Source organism: Loxodonta africana, chromosome 11 (assembly GCF_030014295.1).
Source record: "Loxodonta africana isolate mLoxAfr1 chromosome 11, mLoxAfr1.hap2, whole genome shotgun sequence".
NCBI lineage: Eukaryota > Metazoa > Chordata > Mammalia > Proboscidea > Elephantidae > Loxodonta > Loxodonta africana.
In genome coordinates this window covers 7,932,660-7,951,845 of record NC_087352.1, presented here as the reverse complement: position 1 = coordinate 7,951,845, position 19,186 = coordinate 7,932,660, and the positions used below count along the sequence as shown (strand labels likewise).

General features: G+C 50.9%; 1 protein-coding gene across 3 annotated transcripts in view; it reads right to left on the bottom strand.

Moving 5' to 3' along the window:
• MEGF8 (multiple EGF like domains 8) overlaps positions 1-19,186 on the bottom strand; it is a 48,458-nt gene that overhangs the window by 25,501 nt on the left and 3,771 nt on the right. For 2 of the 3 annotated variants that reach the window (XM_064293743.1, XM_064293745.1), the window contains exons 2-14: positions 14,659-14,822; positions 14,338-14,544; positions 13,265-13,445; positions 13,098-13,186; positions 12,147-12,562; positions 11,375-11,520; positions 11,114-11,236; positions 7,940-8,094; positions 7,475-7,594; positions 7,005-7,149; positions 6,768-6,931; positions 4,100-4,300; positions 219-419 (exon numbers count right to left, since the gene is read on the bottom strand). In XM_064293743.1, the coding sequence (XP_064149813.1) occupies positions 219-419; positions 4,100-4,300; positions 6,768-6,931; positions 7,005-7,149; positions 7,475-7,594; positions 7,940-8,094; positions 11,114-11,236; positions 11,375-11,520; positions 12,147-12,562; positions 13,098-13,186; positions 13,265-13,445; positions 14,338-14,544; positions 14,659-14,822 (2,312 nt within the window). Of the gene's footprint in view, positions 1-218; positions 420-4,099; positions 4,301-6,767; positions 6,932-7,004; positions 7,150-7,474; positions 7,595-7,939; positions 8,095-11,113; positions 11,237-11,374; positions 11,521-12,146; positions 12,563-13,097; positions 13,187-13,264; positions 13,446-14,337; positions 14,545-14,658; positions 14,823-19,186 lie in introns of those variants that run through there. The other variant, XM_064293744.1, reaches the window with a different exon arrangement.

Below are 19,186 nucleotides of genomic sequence, written 5' to 3'. Positions count from 1 at the left end.
AGGAGTCAGAAAATATGGACGGGATAAGAACATGAGGTCAGGAGTCAGAGGTTGGGATCTAGAAAGACAAAGGTGAGGTCTAGGATTCAGAAACTAAGAGTCTAGGAGGTCACAGGTCAGGGCCTAAGGAGTTAAGAGTTGAGAGTGTGGGGGTTCAGAGAGGCCAGGGTATCTGAGGCCAGGCCCTAAGGGTCAGAGGCCAGGGCCAGAGCACTCACACTACCGCCTGGTACGCCAGTCCGGTCCCACAGCAAGGTGAGCTCGCTGTGTCCAGGGCCTGCGGAGCCATTGAGCTGGCCCCGAATCTCCACTGCATACTTGTGGCCCCGACCAGGCAAGGGAAAGAGGCGAGCCGAGCCTGGGCGCTGCAGCCGCCTCATCTCCTTCTCCTGCTGAGCCACCCAGTGCCCCACCTCCTCCTGGGAAGAAGAGAAGGGCCTCTGAGTCCCTTAGAGCCCAAGAACCTTCAAGCACTCCCCAATTCCCCGTGACCCATTTCCTCCACAGGAGAAGGTGACTTGGTAATTCAGACCTTCTCTGCCTTCTTCAAATTTCTCCCCAAATTCTATCCACAATTTAAAACCCACTATTTTGGCTCCGGAAACCCTGGTGGCATAGTGGTTAAGTGCTACGGCTGCTAACCAAAAGGTCGGCAGTTTGAATCCACCAGGTGCTCCTTGGAAACTCTATGGGGCAGTTCTACTCTGTCTTATGTTGTTGTTAGGTGCTGTCAAGTTGGTTCCGACTCATAGTGACCCTATGCACAACAGAACGAAACACTGCTCAGTCCTGTGCCATCCTTACAATCGTTGTTATGCTTGAGCTCATTGTTGCAGCCACTGTGTCAATTCACCTCGTTGAGGGTCTTCCTCTTTTCCACTGACCATATACTCTGACAAGCATGATGTCCTTCTCCAGGGACCGAACCCTCCTGACAACACGTCCAAAGTATGTAAGACGCAGTCTCGCCATCCTTGCTTCTAAGGAGCATTCTGGTCGCACTTCTTCTAAGACAGATTTGTTCATTCTTTTGGCAGTCCATGGTACGTTCAATATTCTTCGCCAGCACCACAATTCAAAGGCGTCAACTCTTCTTCCGTCTTCCTTATTCATTGTCTAGCTTTCACATGCATATGATGTGATTGAAAATGCCATGGATTGGGTCAGGCGCACCTTAGTCTTCAAGGTGACATCTTTGCTCTTCAACACTTTGAAGAGGTCCTTTGCAGCAGATGTGCCCAATGCAATGCGTCTTTTGATTTGTTGACTGCTGCTTCCATGGCTGTTGATTGTGGATCCAACTAAAATGAAATCCTTGACAACTTCAAACTTTTCTCCGTTTATCATGATGTTGCTCATTGGTCCAGTTGTGAGGATTTTTGTTTTCTTTATGTTGAGGTGTAATCCATACTGAAGGCTGTGGTCTTTGATCTTCACTAGTAAGTGCTTCAAGTCCTCTTCACTTTCAGCAAGCAAGGTTGTGTCATCTGCATAACGTAGGTTGTTAAGGAGTCTTCCTCCAATCCTGATGCCCCACTCTTCTTCATATAGTCCAGCTTCTCAGATTATTTGTTCAGCATACAGATTAAATAGGTATGGTGAAAGAATACAACCCTGACACACACCTTTCCTGACTTTAAACCAATCAGTATCCCCTTGTTCTCTCCGAACAACTGCCTCTCGATCTATGTAAAGGTTCCTGATGAGCACAATTAGGTGTTCTGGAATTCCCATTCTTCGCAGTGTTAGCCATAGTTTGTTATGATCCACACAGTCGAATGCCTTTGCATAGTCAATGAAACACAGGTAAACATCCTTCTGGTATTCTCTGCTTTTAGCCAGGATCCATAGGACATCAGCAATGATATCCCTGTTTCCACGTCCTCTTCTGAAGCCGGCCTGAATCCTGGCAGTTCGCTGTCGATATACTGCTGCAGCCGTTTTTGAATGATCTTCAGCAGAATTTTGCTTGCGTGTGATGTTAATGATATTGTTCTATAATTTCCACATTCAGTTGGATCACCTTTCTTGGGAATAGGCATAAATATGGATCTCTTCCAGTCAGTTGGCCAGGAAGCTCTCTTCCATATTTCTTGGCATAGACGAGTGAACACCTCCAGCACTGCATCTGTTTGTTGAAACATCTCAATTGATATTCCATCAATTCCTGAAGCCTTGTTTTTCGCCAATGCCTTCAGAGCAGCTTGGACTTCTTCCTTCAGTACCATCGGTTCCTGATCATATGCCACCTCTTGAAATGGTTGAACATCGACTAATTCTTTTTGGTATAATGACTCTGTATATACCTTCCATCTTCTTTTGATGCTTCCTGCTTTGTTTAATATTTTCCCCATAGAACCTTTCACTATTGTAACTCGAGGCTTGAATTTTTTTCTTCAGTTCTTTCAGCTTGAGAAACGCTGAGCATGTTCTTCCCGTTTGGTTTTCCAACTCCGGCTCTTTGCACATGTCATTATAATACTTTACTTTGTCTTCTAGAGAGGCCATTTGAAGTCTTCTGTTCAGTTCTTTTACTTCATCAATTCTTCCTTTTGCTTTAGCTGCTCGACGCTCAAGAGCAAGTTTCAGAGTCTCCTCTGACATCCATCTTGGTCTTTTCTTTCTTTCCTGTCTTTTCAGTGACCTCTTGCTTTCTTCATGGATGATGTCCTTGATGTCATTCCACAACTCGTCTGGTCTTCGGTCACTAGTGTTCAATGCGTCAAATCTATTCTCCAGATGGTCTCTAAATTCAGGTGAGATATACTCAAGGTGGTATTTTGGCTCTCGTGGACTTGCTCTGATTTTCTTCAGTTTCAGCTTGAACTTGCATACGAGCAATTGATGGTCTGTTCCACAGTCGGCCCCTGGCCTTGTTCTGACTGATGATATTGAGCTTTTCCATCGTCTCTTTCCACAGATGTAGTCAATTTGATTTCTGTGTGTTCCATCTGGCGAGGTCCATGTGTATAGTCACCGTTTATGTTGGTGAAAGAAGGCATTTGCAGTGAAGAAGTCGTTGGTCTTGCAAAAGTCTATCATTCTATCTCTGGCATTGTTTCTATCACCAAGAGCATATTTTCCAACTACTGATCCTTCTTCTTTGTTTCCAACTTTCGCGTTCCAATCGCCAGTAATTATCAATGCATCTTGATTGCATGTTTGATCAATTTCAGACTGCAGCAGCTGATAAAAATCTATTTCTTCATCTTTGGCCCTAGTGGTTGGCGCATAAATTTGAATAATAGTCGTATTAAGTGGTCTTCCTTGTAGGCGTATGGATATTATCCTATCATTGACAGTGTTGTACTTCAGGATAGATCTTGAAATGCTCTTTTTGACGATGAATGCAACACCATTTCTCTTCGAATTGTCATTATGGTCCTATTCAAAATGGCCAATACCAGTCCATTTCAGCTCACTAATGCCTAAGGTATCGATGTTCATGTGTTCCATTTCGTTTTTGACTATTTCCAATTTTCCTAGATTCATACTTCGTACATTCCAGGTTCTGATTATTAATGGATGTTTGCAGCTGTTTCTTCTCATTTTGAGTCATGTCACATCAGCAAATGAAGGTTCCGAAAGCTTTACTCCATCCACGTCATTAAGGTCGACTCTTCTTTGAGGAGGCAGCTCTTCCCCAGTCATCTTTTGAGTGCCTTCCAACCTGGGGTGCTCATCTTCTAGCACCATATCAGACAATGTTCCGCTGCTATTCATAAGGTTTTCACTGGCTAATGCTTTTCAGAAGTAGACTGCCAGGTCCTTCTTCCTAGTCTGTCTTAGTCCGGAAGTTCAGCTGAAACCTGTCCTCCACAGGTGACTCTGCTGCTATCTGAATACCGGTGGCGTAGCTTCCAGCATCACAGCAAAACACAAGCTATAGGGTCATTATAAGTCAGAATTGACTCAACTGCACAGGTTTGGATTTTTTTTTTTTTTTTTGGTTATTTTGGCTCCAGCGCCCTCTATTCTCCAGTAGGGGTATACCCTGGGCCTCTAACTTCCCCCCAACTCTCCCTAAGAACCCCCAAATCACCCCCCAACTCCCCACATTTACCATGAACACCCCCTTCAATGTCCCAGGTGCCCTCACCATGTTCTCAGTGTCAGGGCCACGGGCCATCCGAGCCAGGACATGGAGACGCTGGGCCCGGGCCCACACAGCCACGTCCTCGGCTCCCGGCCCACCTGGTCCCCCTGGCAGAAGTGGGTGAATGAAGCCACGGTAGACCAGCGACACGTCTGTCTCTGGGCTGGGTGTCAGGGTGATCGTGGTACTGCGGACGATGGAGACCTGCAGCAGCCGGGGATAGGGGTGGTGTGAGGATCTCTGGACTGCCCCCAGAATCCCCACGTCCCCCAGGACACATCAGAGCCAGAAAAGACTGGTCAGTCTAACCTCCTTCCCTATTTTACCGAATAAGAGGCTGAGGCCCAGGGGGCAGGGCCGTTGGGGAAGCAGAGTCAGAACTGAAATTCAGACAACACAACAGGGTCCCAAAGCCCACCGCTACCTCAGCCTCTCCTCCACTCCTTCTCATTAAAACTCCAGGGTCTTTCAGTATCCTCCTCCCCAACTCCCCGCCTCCCACCTAAGCCCTCACAAGTTCAGACCCACCATTCGAAGTGACACGTATACAATGTGATTTACTGTACTAGCAAAAGAACAAACGACTCAAGTATCCATCAATGAGAGACTGTTTAAGTAAACTACAGCCCTATGGTGTTAAGAATATAAACAGAATATTCTGCAGCTGTAAAGAATGAGGAAGCACAGATGGGGGAAGACAGATGCCAGGCCACATGAAGATCACAAAGGAAACAAGGAACAGAAACTGAAGAGACAAGGACCTTCCCCCAGAGCCAAAAGAGAGAGAGAGAGACAGAAGACAGCCTTCCCCTAGAGCTGGTGCCCTCCATTTAGACTTCTGGCAACCTAAACAGTGAAAAAATAAATTTGTTTGTTAAAGCCAAAAAAATAAAGGAGGGTGATTCCAAAGCTCTGTGATAAGAAGTTCACGAGGACATGTTAAGTGAAAAAAAGGAAGTGGTAGTATGGCGTAGATAGTATACTTACTTTTCTGTGAGAAAAATAATGAAATGTTGCATTTACTTGTATCTGAATAACAAGACTGGATCTTCTAGGGACACTGAGGGTGATCTTGAGTTGGAGGGATGTGGGGCTCAGATAGTTCTGGGCCACCAAGGGGATGGGACATGGGGTAGATGGAGAGACTTATCACTCAATAACTTTTTATATCGTTGTGATTTCTGAACCACATGGGTATTTTCCAAAACCAAAACCAAATCAACACCACTGTCATTGAGTTGATTCCAACTCATGGCGACCCTACTCACAGGGTTTCCAAGGCTGCAATCTTTATGGAAGCAGGCTGCCACAGTCTTTTTCCCACAGAGTGGCTGGTGGGTTCAAACCACCAGCCTTCCAGTTAGCAGCCAAGTGCTTTAACCACTGTGCCACCAGGGCTCCCGTGGATATATTACCAATTTTAAAAATCAGTAAGGAGTCACTGTGGAAAACATTTTGGCAGTTTCTCAATAAGTTAAACACAGAATTAGCATAGGACCCAGCAATTCCACTCTTCGGTATACACCCAAAAGAACTGAAAACAGGTATTCAAACAAAAATGTGTACACAATTGTTTGTGGCAGCATTATTCACAATAGTAAAAGGGTAGAAACAATCCAAATGCCCATCAGCTGATGAATGGATAAACAAAATATGGTGTATCCATACAATGGAATATTATTCAGCCCTCAAGAAAGAATGAAATACTGATACATGCTAGGACACGGATGAGCCCTGAAGACATGGTGCTAACTGAGAGAAGCCAGACACAAAGGCCACGTGTAATTCCATTTATATGAAATACTCAGAGTTCTTTGAAATAATGAATTCCATAGAGATAGAAAACAGGTTAGTGGGTGCCAGGGGCTGGGGAAGAGGGGAATACAGCGTGACTGCTTAAATGGGTACAGGGTTTCCTTTTGGGGCGACAGATCGTGGTGATGGTTGAACAACACTGTGAAGGTACTAAAAGTCACCAGTGGTCAATGTTATACGCATTCTTTTTTTTTTGTTACGTGTATTTCACCACAATTAAAAAGATTTATCTTACTGGACTGGTTGAGACGGAGGGCACTCCCCGAGACTACTGCCCTAAGATACTCTTCAAACCTTAAACCAAACCCAACCCTTGAGGTCACCCTGTAGCTAAGTAACAAACTGGTTCAAAAAATAATGAATATCACCTGTAAGTATTATGCTTCTTTATAAAAATCACCTCTACAAACTGCTGTGTAAACCTTCATCAAAAACCCAGTATCATTTAAAAAAAAAAAAAAAAATCACCTATATGAGACCAAAGAGTCAATAATTACTTTAAAACAAAGATGAAAATGTAAGGGAGAAGGGAAGTTAGATGAACGAAAATGGCACAACCAGAATGGAAACAATGAGGATGCTCACGCATTGTGAAGACTATGACCAATGTCACTGAACAATTTGTGCAGAAATTGTTGAATGGGAACTTAAACTGCTGTGTAAACCTTCACCAAAAACACAGTAAAATATTATTTAAAAAAAAGTTTTTCCTTAATCAATATAAGGAAAATCAGACCCTCAAATGTAAAGACTTATAGGGTAAACATAAGAGTGATAAAGAGCAATTTGAAAAACAAAACCTCCAGGCCCAGGCCCTTTACTGTTCCACCCTGGGGCCAATTCCCTGGCTCCCCACCTTGTCCGGCTGGGAGGCATTGGGCGGCTGCTGGAAGGTGAGCAGGTGCAGGCCAGGCAGGAAGCTCTGGGTGATGCAGGCCTCCAGGGACGTGACGAAGACAGGCACAGGCCCCCACCAGCCCACAGTGCCTGAGATCTGCTCCCCACGGCAGCGGGCTTGTTCTGAGAATGTGTTGGGGGGGTGGTCAGTGCCAGGTGCTGTGCCACTCCCCCCTCAACACTGCTGGACACTCACCAGGTCGCGGAAGGCAGCTTTCATTGTGCACGCACCACCCTAGGGTGCCAGGCCCCCGGGGAGGGGCTGTGAAGCTGCTGAAGGCCAGGCACGCCTGGCAGTCACCCAGGAGGCGGCCTAGGCCCAGGCAGCTGGCCGCTGGACACTGCAGGGAGGGGAGAGAACAGGGGTCACTACTCACCACAGCTCAAGGGATCAGGGAGGGACTGTAGACACAAGGGTCCTGAGACAGAACGGAGCAGAAATTGAAGGATGAAGAGCTGAAGGTGGGGTTGGAATGTGGGAGATCAAGAGGACAGGACTGGGGGTATCCAGGGACAGGGTCGCAAGTTCAAAAGGATCTCAGGGGGCCAACAGTCAGGTATGAGGATCTTAGATGTGAAAATAAGTCTCTCAGTTGGGGGAAGGTCCTTCTCTACTTGGGTAGAGTCTCTGCACTAGGGGACAGAGGGTTTGGGGAAGTCACTCACAGCCCCTGAGGGGGTCCCAGGAGGGGGTGCAGCTTGGCAGGCGCCCTGACACCAACTGCATTCAGGGTCTCGGGAGCAGACGCTGTGGTCCGTGTACATGGAGCAATAGTCCAGGTGGTACTGTAGGGAGACGGGAGGGTGGGAGGGGCCACTCAGACCTGGGCCTGCCTCCCCAGCCCCACTCACTTTAATTTTCCCAGGGAACTCTGACTGCTCAGCACCTTAAGGACCCCACCCACGCCTCCCCCAGCCTCAGGAACCACTATCCCTCCCCATTGGCCCCAGGTACCCTCTATCTCCTCTTCCCTCAGTCCCAGGGACCCCCATTCCTCTTTCCTTGGACCGGGGGACCTGCCTCCTTCCTCTCATGGTTCCAGGGACATCCCCCATAACTCCTTCCATCATTTGAAGGAACCATGCTGCCTCCTCCCCCAGCCACCCTCTCCCTATCACCCCAGTGCTCACGTCCGGGGCCGGTGCCTGGAACACGAAGGGGGGCACCTTGTAGGCCATCAAGTCCCCACGGGGCCGGCCGCTATAGCCCCCTGCCACCAACAGGACACTGCCACCAAGCACAGCAGCCACATGTGAGTACCGGCCACTAGGAGGCGCTGCTCGGCCTAGGAGAATAAAAAAAAAAAGACACCTAAAAACATCAGACCTTTCAGGCCGGGACCACAACCTCCCCTGCCAGGGGCTGAGCTTAACTCTCCTAACCCTCAGCCCAGCCTTCCGGCTCCTGCTTCAACCCCACCTGCCTGAGGAAACCCTCCCAGGCTGCCTATACTAGCTCTAGTTCTCTCCCTTCTCTGGGCTCCCACACACTGCCCAAATAATCAAGCAGACCATAATCTTTGGGGTCAGAAAGATTTGGGTTCACCATCTAAGATACAACCATTGATATCTTCTTGTCAGGAGCAAAAGAGTAGGAAGATAACCAAAATCTCAGAGAAGAAAGAAGTCTACAAGAATGATGGCCTACACAAGCTTCAACTTCATCTACCCTGAGAACAGAACTAGATGGTGCTCAGCCACCACCACTGACTGTCCTGACCAGGAACACAAGATAGTCCTGGATAGAATCCTGGATAGAATGGGAGAAAAATGTAGAGCAAAACTCAGATTCTTAAAAAAAAAAACAGACTAACTGGACCGTTGAGACCAGAGGACTCCCTGAGACTATCATCCTGAGATACTCTTCAAACTTTGAACAGAAATTATCCTGAGATCACCTTTTAGTTAAATAGCAAAGTGACGCACAAAATAAAGCATATTACCTGTAAGATCAGTGCTCTACTAAAAAACCATCTGTATGAAATCTAAAGGTAGACATTTACTCTAAAGCAAAAAGACAAAGATACAGGGGCAGGGAAACTAGAGTACTGGAAACGGAACAACCAGAACACAATTAAAGAGAATGTTGACATATTGTGGAAAATGTAACAACCTGAGTGGGAATTGTCAAGTGGGAACCTAACATGCTGTGTAAACTTTCACCAAAAACACAATAAAATATTATTTTAAAAGAGAAAGACTTAGGTTCAAATCCTGGATCTACCACTTATTAGCTGTGTGGCCTTGGGCAGGCAACTCAACTACTCTGAGCCTCAGTTCCTCCTCTATAAAATGGAACCATCATCACACACTTGTGGAGCTGTGAGGGCTGAAGAAGCTTCTAAGTCACAGACAGGCTGCCTGGCGCTCACCTGTTTTTGTCTGTCTAGCACCAGCCTCCCTATTAGTGACCGCCCCTGCTTTTCCTCTGGAAAACCACTCTCTCCTACTCCCAATCTATGAGGCTCAAGTCAAGCTGTTCCTGCCTCTTGCAGAAATGAAGGCTTAGCCAATCAGAGTCTCAGTCACTAGCTCAAGGCCATGTACAGAACCCAATTCTGGGCAATAAGAGTCTATCCTGAAACTTTTGTGACAATTCTTGGGAGAAAAGCGCTCTCTTCCCCAAGAGCTGCTGGTGACCATCTACAAAAGGCAAACCTCTAGAGACTGAAGTGAACTTAGTCAAGAACTGGAGAGAGGTATACAGCTGATGCCTTCAGGTGAACACCTGGATCCAGCCCAGCCTGAAGCCAGTACCCTGGAGTTTTCACATATGGGCGAGCCAAGAAATTCACCTTTTTGCTTAAGCCAGTTGAGTTGGGTTTCAGTCACTTACAACCAAGAATGCTGTCAGAGAACAATGACTCCCCTACCCTTTTGTTGTTGTTGTTGTTAGGTGCTGTCCAGTCGGTTCTGACTCATAGCAACCCTACGTACAACAGAACAAAACACTGCCTGGTCCTGTGCCATCCTCACAATTGTTGCTAGGTTTGAGCCCATTGTTGGATTGTGGCAGCCACTTTGTCAATCCATCTCGTTGAGGATCTCCCTTTTTTTAGCTGACCCTCAACCTTATCAAGCATCATGTCCTTCTCTAGGGACTGCTGCCTCCCGATAACATGTCCAAAGTACTCTCCACCCTCTTACTGACTGTAGACGCTATAAGGGCATGAGACTTGGCCCAGTGAATCACAGACTGGGAAGGAGGAAGACATCTTCAGAAACCTCACACTTTGGCCCAGTGAGGGGGCCTAGTGGAGGGACAGGGAGAGGATCCCTGGAACAGGGGGCTCAAAAGCCAGGACCAGGCTTTATTCCTAACAGTCAAAAAGGGCTTCTCTGGGGCCCTTCCTCCTGCCTCCTCCCTAAGTGTTTGAAGTTCCTTTCTTACGCCTGTCCTCTGTCTCCTTTTTGGTGGGAGGGAACGGGAGAGCCACTCAGATGGGCCTCTGGGAAGTCCATGGCCCCCTGAAATGATACGTCTGCTTGTATGTACAAGTGTCTTTCTGAGGAAAGGGCCTGTGCCTTTCACCCGATTCTCAAAGCAGTCTCTGATACAAAGAGTTAGGGTGCTTTCTCCACACCCCCTCCCTGGACAGTGCTCTTGCCCTGTGGCAGGACCCTCACTGCCATGAGGCAGACAACGTGAGAGCCTGGCTGGCCTCATGCATCATCTCAATTTACTCACAGGACAGCCCAACGGCTTAAGTGTTATTATAATCCCCATTTTATAGATGGGAAGACTGACTGAGGACCAGAGAGATTTGCTGCTGTTGTTGTTAGGTGCCATCGAGTCAATCCTGACTTATAGCAACTGTATGTACAACAGAACAAAACACTGCCCAGTCCTTTGCCATCCTCACAAGTGTTGCTGTTTGAGCCCATTGTTGCAGCCACTGTGTCAATCCACCTCACTGAGGGTTTTCCTCTTTTCACTGACCCTGTACTTGATGTCCTTCTCCAGGGACTGTTCCCTCCTGATAATATGTCCAAAGGAAGTGAGACAAAGTCTTGCTAGAGAGGTTGCTTGGCCCCAGCCATCCTCGTTCTGCCACTATCCTCACTGTGTGACCTTGGACAGGTCACTTCTTCTTAGGCAGTTCCCTGGGGTAGCTGGAAACTGACAAAACCTGGGTAGGAGCCTAGATCTGATGCTGCTATAACAGCCTCCCAGCTCTATGCCAACAGTGTCCTAGTGCTGCCTCTAGCCTGGGTTTGCCTCCCAAGGCCCACTCCGACAGGATGTCTGGCTCACTTGGAAGTGAGTCTCAGGAACCCCTCAGGGAAGCAGAGGGGGCCACTCACCCTCGGGGGTGCCTGGGGGTGCAAGCTCAGCCCCTGACACCCACTGATGGCAGCCAAGGTGGTAGAAGAAGATGCCGTCTTCATAGCACTTTTCCTCCTGGTAATGGGTGTGCACGTTGCCTCCTGGGAAAGGAGGAAAGAAAGGGGTACAGCCGGCAAGCCTGGGATGGGGTGGGAACACCCACACAGGGAGCCTCAGCTCAGTGTCAGGTTTAGGCCCTCGACAGGCAGGCAGGCAAGTGGGATCGGGGGGCTCCTCACCATAGACCACCATGTAGTTGCCCAATACGCTGGCTGTGTGGAAGGCTCGCTCTCGAGGGCCCTGAAGTCCATCTCGGCCCTTAAGAGTAGTCCACACACGCCGATCCACATGGAAGAGCTCGGTGGAATTCACCCGCACAGAGAACCTGTGGGAGCGGGCAGGGCAGAGGCTCAGGCAGGAAGGGCCTCTCTCCTTCCTCTGGGCTCTCAGAATTTGTGAGATCGCCCGGGGCTGAGTCTGGGTCTACGGCCCCCTCTGAACTAGAAGTTCTCCAAGTGCAAGCCTAGGTCTTACTCATCTCTGGGTTACCTTCATAATCTAGCAAGGGCTGGACACCAAGCAGACAGGGGTTTGAATAGATGGATGTGTGGGCATGTATGGGGACGTACCTGACCAAAACATGGAATAAAAGATCAGAGAACGAAACAGAAATAATGAGAATGCTCACACATTGTGAAGAACATAACCAATGTCACTGAACAATCTGCATAGAAATTGTTGAAGGGGAACCTAAGGTTCTGTGTAAACCATCACTGAAAACCCAATAAAATTTTTTAAAAAATAACTACAGAATAAGTGAATGGGTAAATGAATAAATGAACAAATGAGTGAGTGAATGAAGCAATGAGTAGATGAATGAATGGAGTGAATGAAGGGGTGAGTGACCACAGAAGTCTGTTAGTGGGTAAAGACCAGAGGGAGACTGTCAGGCCCACAGTGTTGGGCCAAGACCAGCCCTGTGGGATGGGGATTGTAGGGCAGGTCACTCACCGGGCAGTGGAGGGCCGGTGTCCCCCGTGGACCAGCAGGGCACGGGACGGGGCATGGAACACCATGGAGTGGCCGGTGGCAGCAGGGGGCCGCCCGCCCGTGGGGATCACCGGCTCCCAGTGGCCCCCACCAGCACTGTCAAGGCGGAACCGGAAGAGGCCGGAGGAGAAGAGGTCGTGCTGGGTGCGGCCACCAGACACATAGAGCCAGGTATTGTCCACCAGGGCAGCCGCGTGGCCTGCTAGACCTGGGGGCCCTGAGGAGCTGGAGGCAGGCGGTGCCAAGAGCTCCCAGCGGCCTCCACCCAGAGGATTAAAGGCCCATACATCACTGGTGAGGGAGCCATCAGCCAGCTCACCACCCATCAGCACCAGGGACCCGGCCCAGGCCACGGCCACGTGGGAGTGACGAGCAGCCTGTGAGGAAAAGACAAGGAAATAGGATGGAGAGAGAGGCAGATGGCGACACAGAGAAAGAGAGTGACAGAGAGCATCAGAAACAGAGAGGACACACGGAGACACACAGAAATCGAGACAGGGTCAGAAATATACAAAGGGAAAGGAAACAGAGATATGCAAACAAAGACAAAGAAAGTGAGACAAAAAGAAGGAGAAGCAGGAAGCCAGAAATACGAGGAATGACAGAGAGAAAAGTAGAGAGAGAAAAACAGAAAGAGTTACAGGCCCAGAGAAACTGAGATACAGAGACCAAAAGCCAGAGAGACAGAAACAGAGATGGACTGAGAGAGACACGAGACACAGGAAAAAGAGACGCAGAAAGTGAGATAAAAGAAGAGGAGGGAAAAAAGAAAATCAGAGAGAGGAAAGGTGGAGACCAGGAGAAGTGGGTGTCACTGCACCAAGCTGCATGTGGGGCGGTAGAGTCTACTCTTGGGGCCCTGGCTGGGTCTGGCAGTCAGAGTGGACAGCAGGGCAGGGGTGGGGTCCATACCGGGGCAGGACTGAGATCCCAGCGCTCCCAGGTGTTGGCGGAGAAGTTGTATAGGACAAGGTCGCCCAGGGCGTTGTTGAGGTCCTGGCCTGTGGAGGGTGGACAGTCTCAAGCCTCGACCACAGGCTGCCAGGCCTCTGTACCCCAGATGCAGCCCATCTGCTCACCTCCAAAAACAGCCAGCAGCCCCGGAGGGGACAGGAAGGCGCCAGCTGCCCCAATACGGGCAGAGAAGGCGGGGTCCCCAGCACTCACGTTGTGCCACCAGCCAGCCCCCTGGTTTTCCCACAGGTGAAGGTCACAGGCACGTCCCAGGAAGCCAGGCTCACAGCGACACGGTCCCAGAGGCTGGGGGGAAGGGGACACAAAGACAGGGAGAGAGAAAGGGAGGCAGAGAGACAGAAGGAGAGCGATGGGGAGGAGAGAGACAGACAAAAACAGAGCCAGATTAAGACCGACAGGGGCAGAAAGGGAGAGAAGGAGAGAAACAGACAGGCAGGAAGAAAATGGAAAAGAGAGAGAGGCAAAAGGGGAAATATAGAGACAGGAAGGAGACAGGCAGACAGACAGACAAATGAAGAAACAGGGGAAAGAGATACAACCAGAGGGAGGCAGAGAGGTGGAGATAAGAAGATAGACCCGGAGACCAACAGAAAAAAGGAGAGAGAAAAAAAGAAAGATACACAAAGAAAAATGGGAACAGATGGACAGAAGATAGGTTGGAGAGGAAAGATGGTCAGTAGTCCACATTCAGCCCCGGGTGGAATAGCTCAGACCTGGGGTGGATAGGGCTCAAGTGATCCAGGCCCACAACTAGATTTGGACAGCTCCAATACAAGGTCAGGGGTCAAATGTTAGAAGTCATGGCAGGTCAGACAGAGGGGCTGAGGTGAAGGATGGAGTTGTGTGTGGCAAGAGGAAGGAAGGGGCAGTTCACAGGTGAGAGGCAGGGGTATACAGGAGGAGGACAGGAAGGGGTTCAGGCAGGGGAGAGCCACAGGTGAAGGTGAGGTGAGATTGGAGTAACACAGGGGATAGGATTTGGAAGGAAAGGGTAGCACCGTGGGTGAAAGCAGGGTCTCTGGTGGGCGTGGTGTTACGGGAGCCGGAGGGGTGGCGGGGACAGTTCAGGCAGGGGGCAGGGTCCTGGTCCTGAGAGGGGTGTGGACATGGGGGGGGGCTGACGGGGGGCCAGATCTAGGAGATGGGAGCAGGGGCACTCGGTTGGGGACAGGCTCACCGAGGCACAGGTGCCGTGGCTGCCACAGTAGGCTGAGCACTCTTGCAGGCCGCAGTCCGGGCCACCCCAGCCCGGCTCACAGGCACACACACCTGGGGGCTGGCACTGCCCGTGGCTCCGGCAGTCCCCCAGGCACAGAGAGAAGCGGAAGGAGGCGTTGAAGCCCAGCAGGTTGTAGTTGGCATCGCTGAAGAGGTGCAGCAGCATCTGCCGGCACAAGGTGGGGAGGGCTCTGGGGGCTGGGTGGGGCAGAAGCTCTCCCCCACACCCCTCCACCTGGATCCTCCAGCCCCACTCCTCACGGCCCCCATCCCCACCAACCTTGCCCGAGGAAGCCTCGATGGGCGGAGGCCGGGTGCTCCCGCTCAGACTGGCAAGCAGGGGCCCGCGAGGGGAGTCACCGTCATACACAAACAGGTAGTCGTACGTGCACTCCGTGTCCAGGAAAAGGAAGTCCAGCAGGATCCGGTGCCGGGGGCTTGGGGCTGGGCAGCCAGAACAGAGGTGCTAGCTCAAACATGGACCTTCTCCCCAGGCCTCCACGCAGCCCACCCACAGACACCCAGCCCTGCTCTGGGTGCATGCTGAGGGACTGAAGGTGAGTCAGACCCAGGCTCATAGCCCAGAGAGGTCAGAGCTGTGTCAGCAAGAGGGGCAGGAGCCCAGGGGAGTTATAGACCAGTCCTGAACGGAACCCCTGAGGGCACATGAACAGACTCCTGCTCAGTGGGAAAACTAAGGGCAGAGGGAGCAGACTCCACCCCATGGTCCCCTACCGAGCGGGAACGGGCTTCCTGATGCTCCTTTCCATTTATGCCTGAGCCTCAGGCGTGCCCAGGCCTGAGGGTCAGGGGCTAGGCCCTAGCAGAGAGGCATACTCCCCATACAGAAACGGGCTTGTGAGGGTCCCCTGTTTCAGGCCAAACAACTCTGGGGGAAGAGTCCTGTTTGTCCCCCTAGACAAAGGCCTAACCTTGGAGCTCATGGCTCCCCTCTGCCCAGAGTCTCATCACTCTGTTTACTGCAGCAGTTAAGGATGTGGATTCTGAAGCCAGGCTGCCTAGGCTCAAATCTTGGTCCTGCCACTTACTTGCTACTAGCTGTGAGACCTTGGTCAAATCACCTAACCTCTCTGGATTTGTTTCCTCATCTGTAAAACAGGGGTAGAGTAGTATTGCTGTGGGTTAAAAATTCTTGGCCACGCCTTTCATTGAGAAATGAGACCTAACTTATCTGCCACTTGTATCTGGGATGGCCTTAGTGACTTGCTTGGCCAGTAAAGAGCAGTGGATGTGCCATTCTGGGACTTCCAAGGCTAGGTCATAAGAAGCCTTGCAGCTTTCCCCTGGGTCTCACGGGAAGCTCCTTCTCAGTACACAGCTGTCATGCTGTGAAAAGCCAAAGCCACATGGAGAGGCCATGTGTACACACTCCTGCTGACAGCCCAGCTGAGCTTCCAGCTGACAGACAGCATCACCTGCCAGTCGTGGGAGTGAGCTTTTGTGGACGTCTGGCCCAGGTGAGCCTTCAGATGACTGCCGCTCCAGCTGACATCTGGCTGTGTGGAGGTGTGGGAAGTGATAATACACATAAAGTGCTTACAACACGGCCTGGCACATCAGAAGTGCCACTACTCCTCGCGCTGCCACTATTCTTACTCCGTGCTGGATCCTGGTTCCAGAACATTCTCTCACCCCACATCCCACACAGAGGGGCTCAGTGGGACCGCTGCAGGCAGCTCAGGGGAGCCCTCTAGGCTAGGGGAACGAGGACCCTTGGGTTCCAGCTCTGCCTCCAACCTGCTGGAGGACCCTGGGCCAGCCCCTCCCCCACGGCCTTCAGTGGACTTATTCGGATATTGGAGGTGCTCAACCACCACTCTCTAGGGGTGTGACCTTGAATAAGCTCCATGGGCTCTCTGAGCCTCGGTTTCCTTGACTGTACAACGAGGCTAACTCTCCATACCCACCAAGACTGGTGTGATGATTCAATGAGATGATGACTATAACCTAACAGTCTGGAGCCAGGGTACTCGAGGAATGCTCCTGCCCAGCCCAGGCATCATCCTCTAGGACTGCTGACCCAGCCTCCTGGCCTCCAGTCTTGCCTTAAAATGGCTCCCTGAGGGATCTTCCCAAGTCAACATCTGACCCTGTCCCTCCTGTTTAAAACCTCCCCGTGGCTCCCGCAGACCTCCAGAAGAAGGTCCACCTCCCTAACCTGGCATTTGAAGCTTGCCCTTGCCTCACATTACTGAACTGCTTGCAGCTCCGCAGGAAGCTGGGCCTTTGTGCAAGCTTCTCCCTGTCTTAAGTACATTCTCTCTTCCCACCAGCAGGCTTCCCCACCTCCTCCAGGAAGCCTTCTCTGATACCCGCTGGCTGGGTTAGGACCCCTCCTCAGGGTTCCCACACCCCATCACACCCTCATTCCTCTGGGCCAGGACCATCTGTGTCCAGACCTGACCTCCCCTACAGCCTGGGAGGTGCCCAGGGCAGGGCCTAGGCCTAACTCATCTTGGGGTCCCTCCCTGGCATTGCTCAGCACAAGGCCTGGCCCTGAGCAAGGGCTCGGGAACTGCTAGGTGGCCGAATGAGGAAATGCACACAAGAAAGAATACCGAAGTCAGCAGCTCTCCCTTGGGCTCAGACCACAGCCACCGAGAAAACAGCACACAGACCCCACTCGCAGCCTGGGGAATGCAGAATCACCATTCAGCCCCACCAGGCAACCAGGCCTCCTGGAACCTCACTACCCTCCACCAGACTATAAAGCTCTGTTCTCAGAATCGCAACAACTACATCTTTGTCAAGTGCCTGCTGGAGGCTGGCTCGCCATCTGCCTTCCCCAAGTTCCTTCCCAAGTTCAACGTCTCCTGTTTCTACCCAACCCCACCAAGCCCCATCCCAACCAGCCAGAGATCTGACCCCAAAATATTCCTGTTCAAAAGCACTCTGGATGCCTCTAATCTATAAGAATGTTACCAGGATTATGTACAATAAAGTCTGAGCATAGTGCAAAAGTCGGTGGGGGTTGTTTACTTTTTAACAGATGGGGCAGTATGTTGGTTCTCAGAGGTGACAGGCATTGGAAAGGACAGGAGATCAAGTGGGGTCTGCAAGTCTCCTGGACACCTCCCTCATCCCCACATCCAGCCAGCTGGTCCCCAAGCCTCATTGATGAAACTTCACAAACATCTCTCTGTACTGCCCCTCCTCTCATCCCTCTCAGCCCCTGCCCCAGTTCAGAACCCATTCTCTCCTTCGAGACCATCACACACAGTCTCCGGTCTGCCCCACACCCAGGCTGACAGAGATGCCCCACTCCTGCTCAAAATCCTTCCATGGCTCCCCAGCAACCCCAAGAGGAAAGCCAAGCTACTCAGTGTGACATTCAAGGCCCTTCTTCCCCTGCTTCTGCTCCCTCCTCACCTTCCAGCCAACAGCCCAGCCAGATCAGACAAACTTAGAGACAGATCCTGAGGCATACCAGACCCTCTCGTGTCTTCATAGACACCATTCCCTTTTCCTACCCAGTAAACTCCTATGCATGCTTCAGAACCCTGCTCCAGTGACTGCTCCTCTGTGACCTGCAGCAGAGTTGTTTCCCTCCCCTAGACCCTTCTACCCAGCCCTTGCACCTCCCTCTGCCTCAGTCCTGAGCATACTGGGGGCTGTGACTGTGTGTGTCTAGTCCTCTCTCATCAGGCTGCGGCTCCTCAAGGCCAGAGAATGATTTATCCACCCTCTCCCCATTTCCCATCCTCTTCTCATGCTCAGCCTGAAAGGAATGGCCCCCAAGCTGGGGAGAGTTAGACATACTCTTTTGCCCATAAATCACACAGCAGCCAGAGAGATCTTCTAAAACATACATCAGATCATGTACTTCCCCTGCTCAAAACACTTCCATGGCTCCCCCTGCCCTGGATAGAGACCCGGCTCTGCAGCCTACCAAGAGGTCCCTGTATGATCCAGGCCTTGTCCCACCTCCAGCCTTTGCCCTGGCCTCCTCTGTCTGGGCCATCCCTCCCTCTTCCTGGAGTCTAGCCCCTACATCTGCTGTTCCACAGGGCCTTCCTCGACTTCTCCAGCCACTGCCTTGGCACTTCTCTTCACGGCTCCCTATTATCCTCAAGATACAGTTCAAAATCACAAGGTCCTACACCCTCCAACTCCCCCTGACCCCTCAAGTCTCTGGCTCGCTGTGTGTCCTCTTACAGTCTGTGTTCTAGCACAGTGGATTTACAGCTCCTTGAAAGCATCACACTCTTCCTTCTAGGCCTCTGCAAGGGCAATTCTTCTTGCCTGGAAAGCCCTTCTGTGCCCTCCTACACATGCTTCCGGTCTCAGCTCAGATATATACCAGGCTAGTGCAGAGCCTCCTCCCAGGCTTCCCCACCTCCTAGTGGTGGATTTGTCTCTCCCACTGGACTGGGAGCCCATGAGGGCAGGGCTGAGGCTGCTGAAGTCAGCACCACGTCCCTAGCACTGCCCAGCACAAGGCTGGGCACAGAGTGTCAATCAGTGAACAGTTTGTGGATGAAAACATAAATAAATGAGAAAGAGGTGCTAAGGAATGTGTTAGATCTTGCGGAGACAGCTATAAACAAGACAGACAGTCCCCTCTCCCAGCCAGATAAAATGTGCCAGGCTCTCTCTGCACTCATGGCCTTTGTACAGGCTGTTTCTTCTTCCCAGGATGCCCTTCCTCCTTCTTCTTCTCCTGGACAAACCAAAAGAAACCAAACTCATTGCCATCACGTCAATTCTGACTCTTCGTAACCCTACAGGACAGAGCAGAACTGCCCCAAAGGCTTTTCAAGGCTGTAATCTTTATGGAAACAGACTAC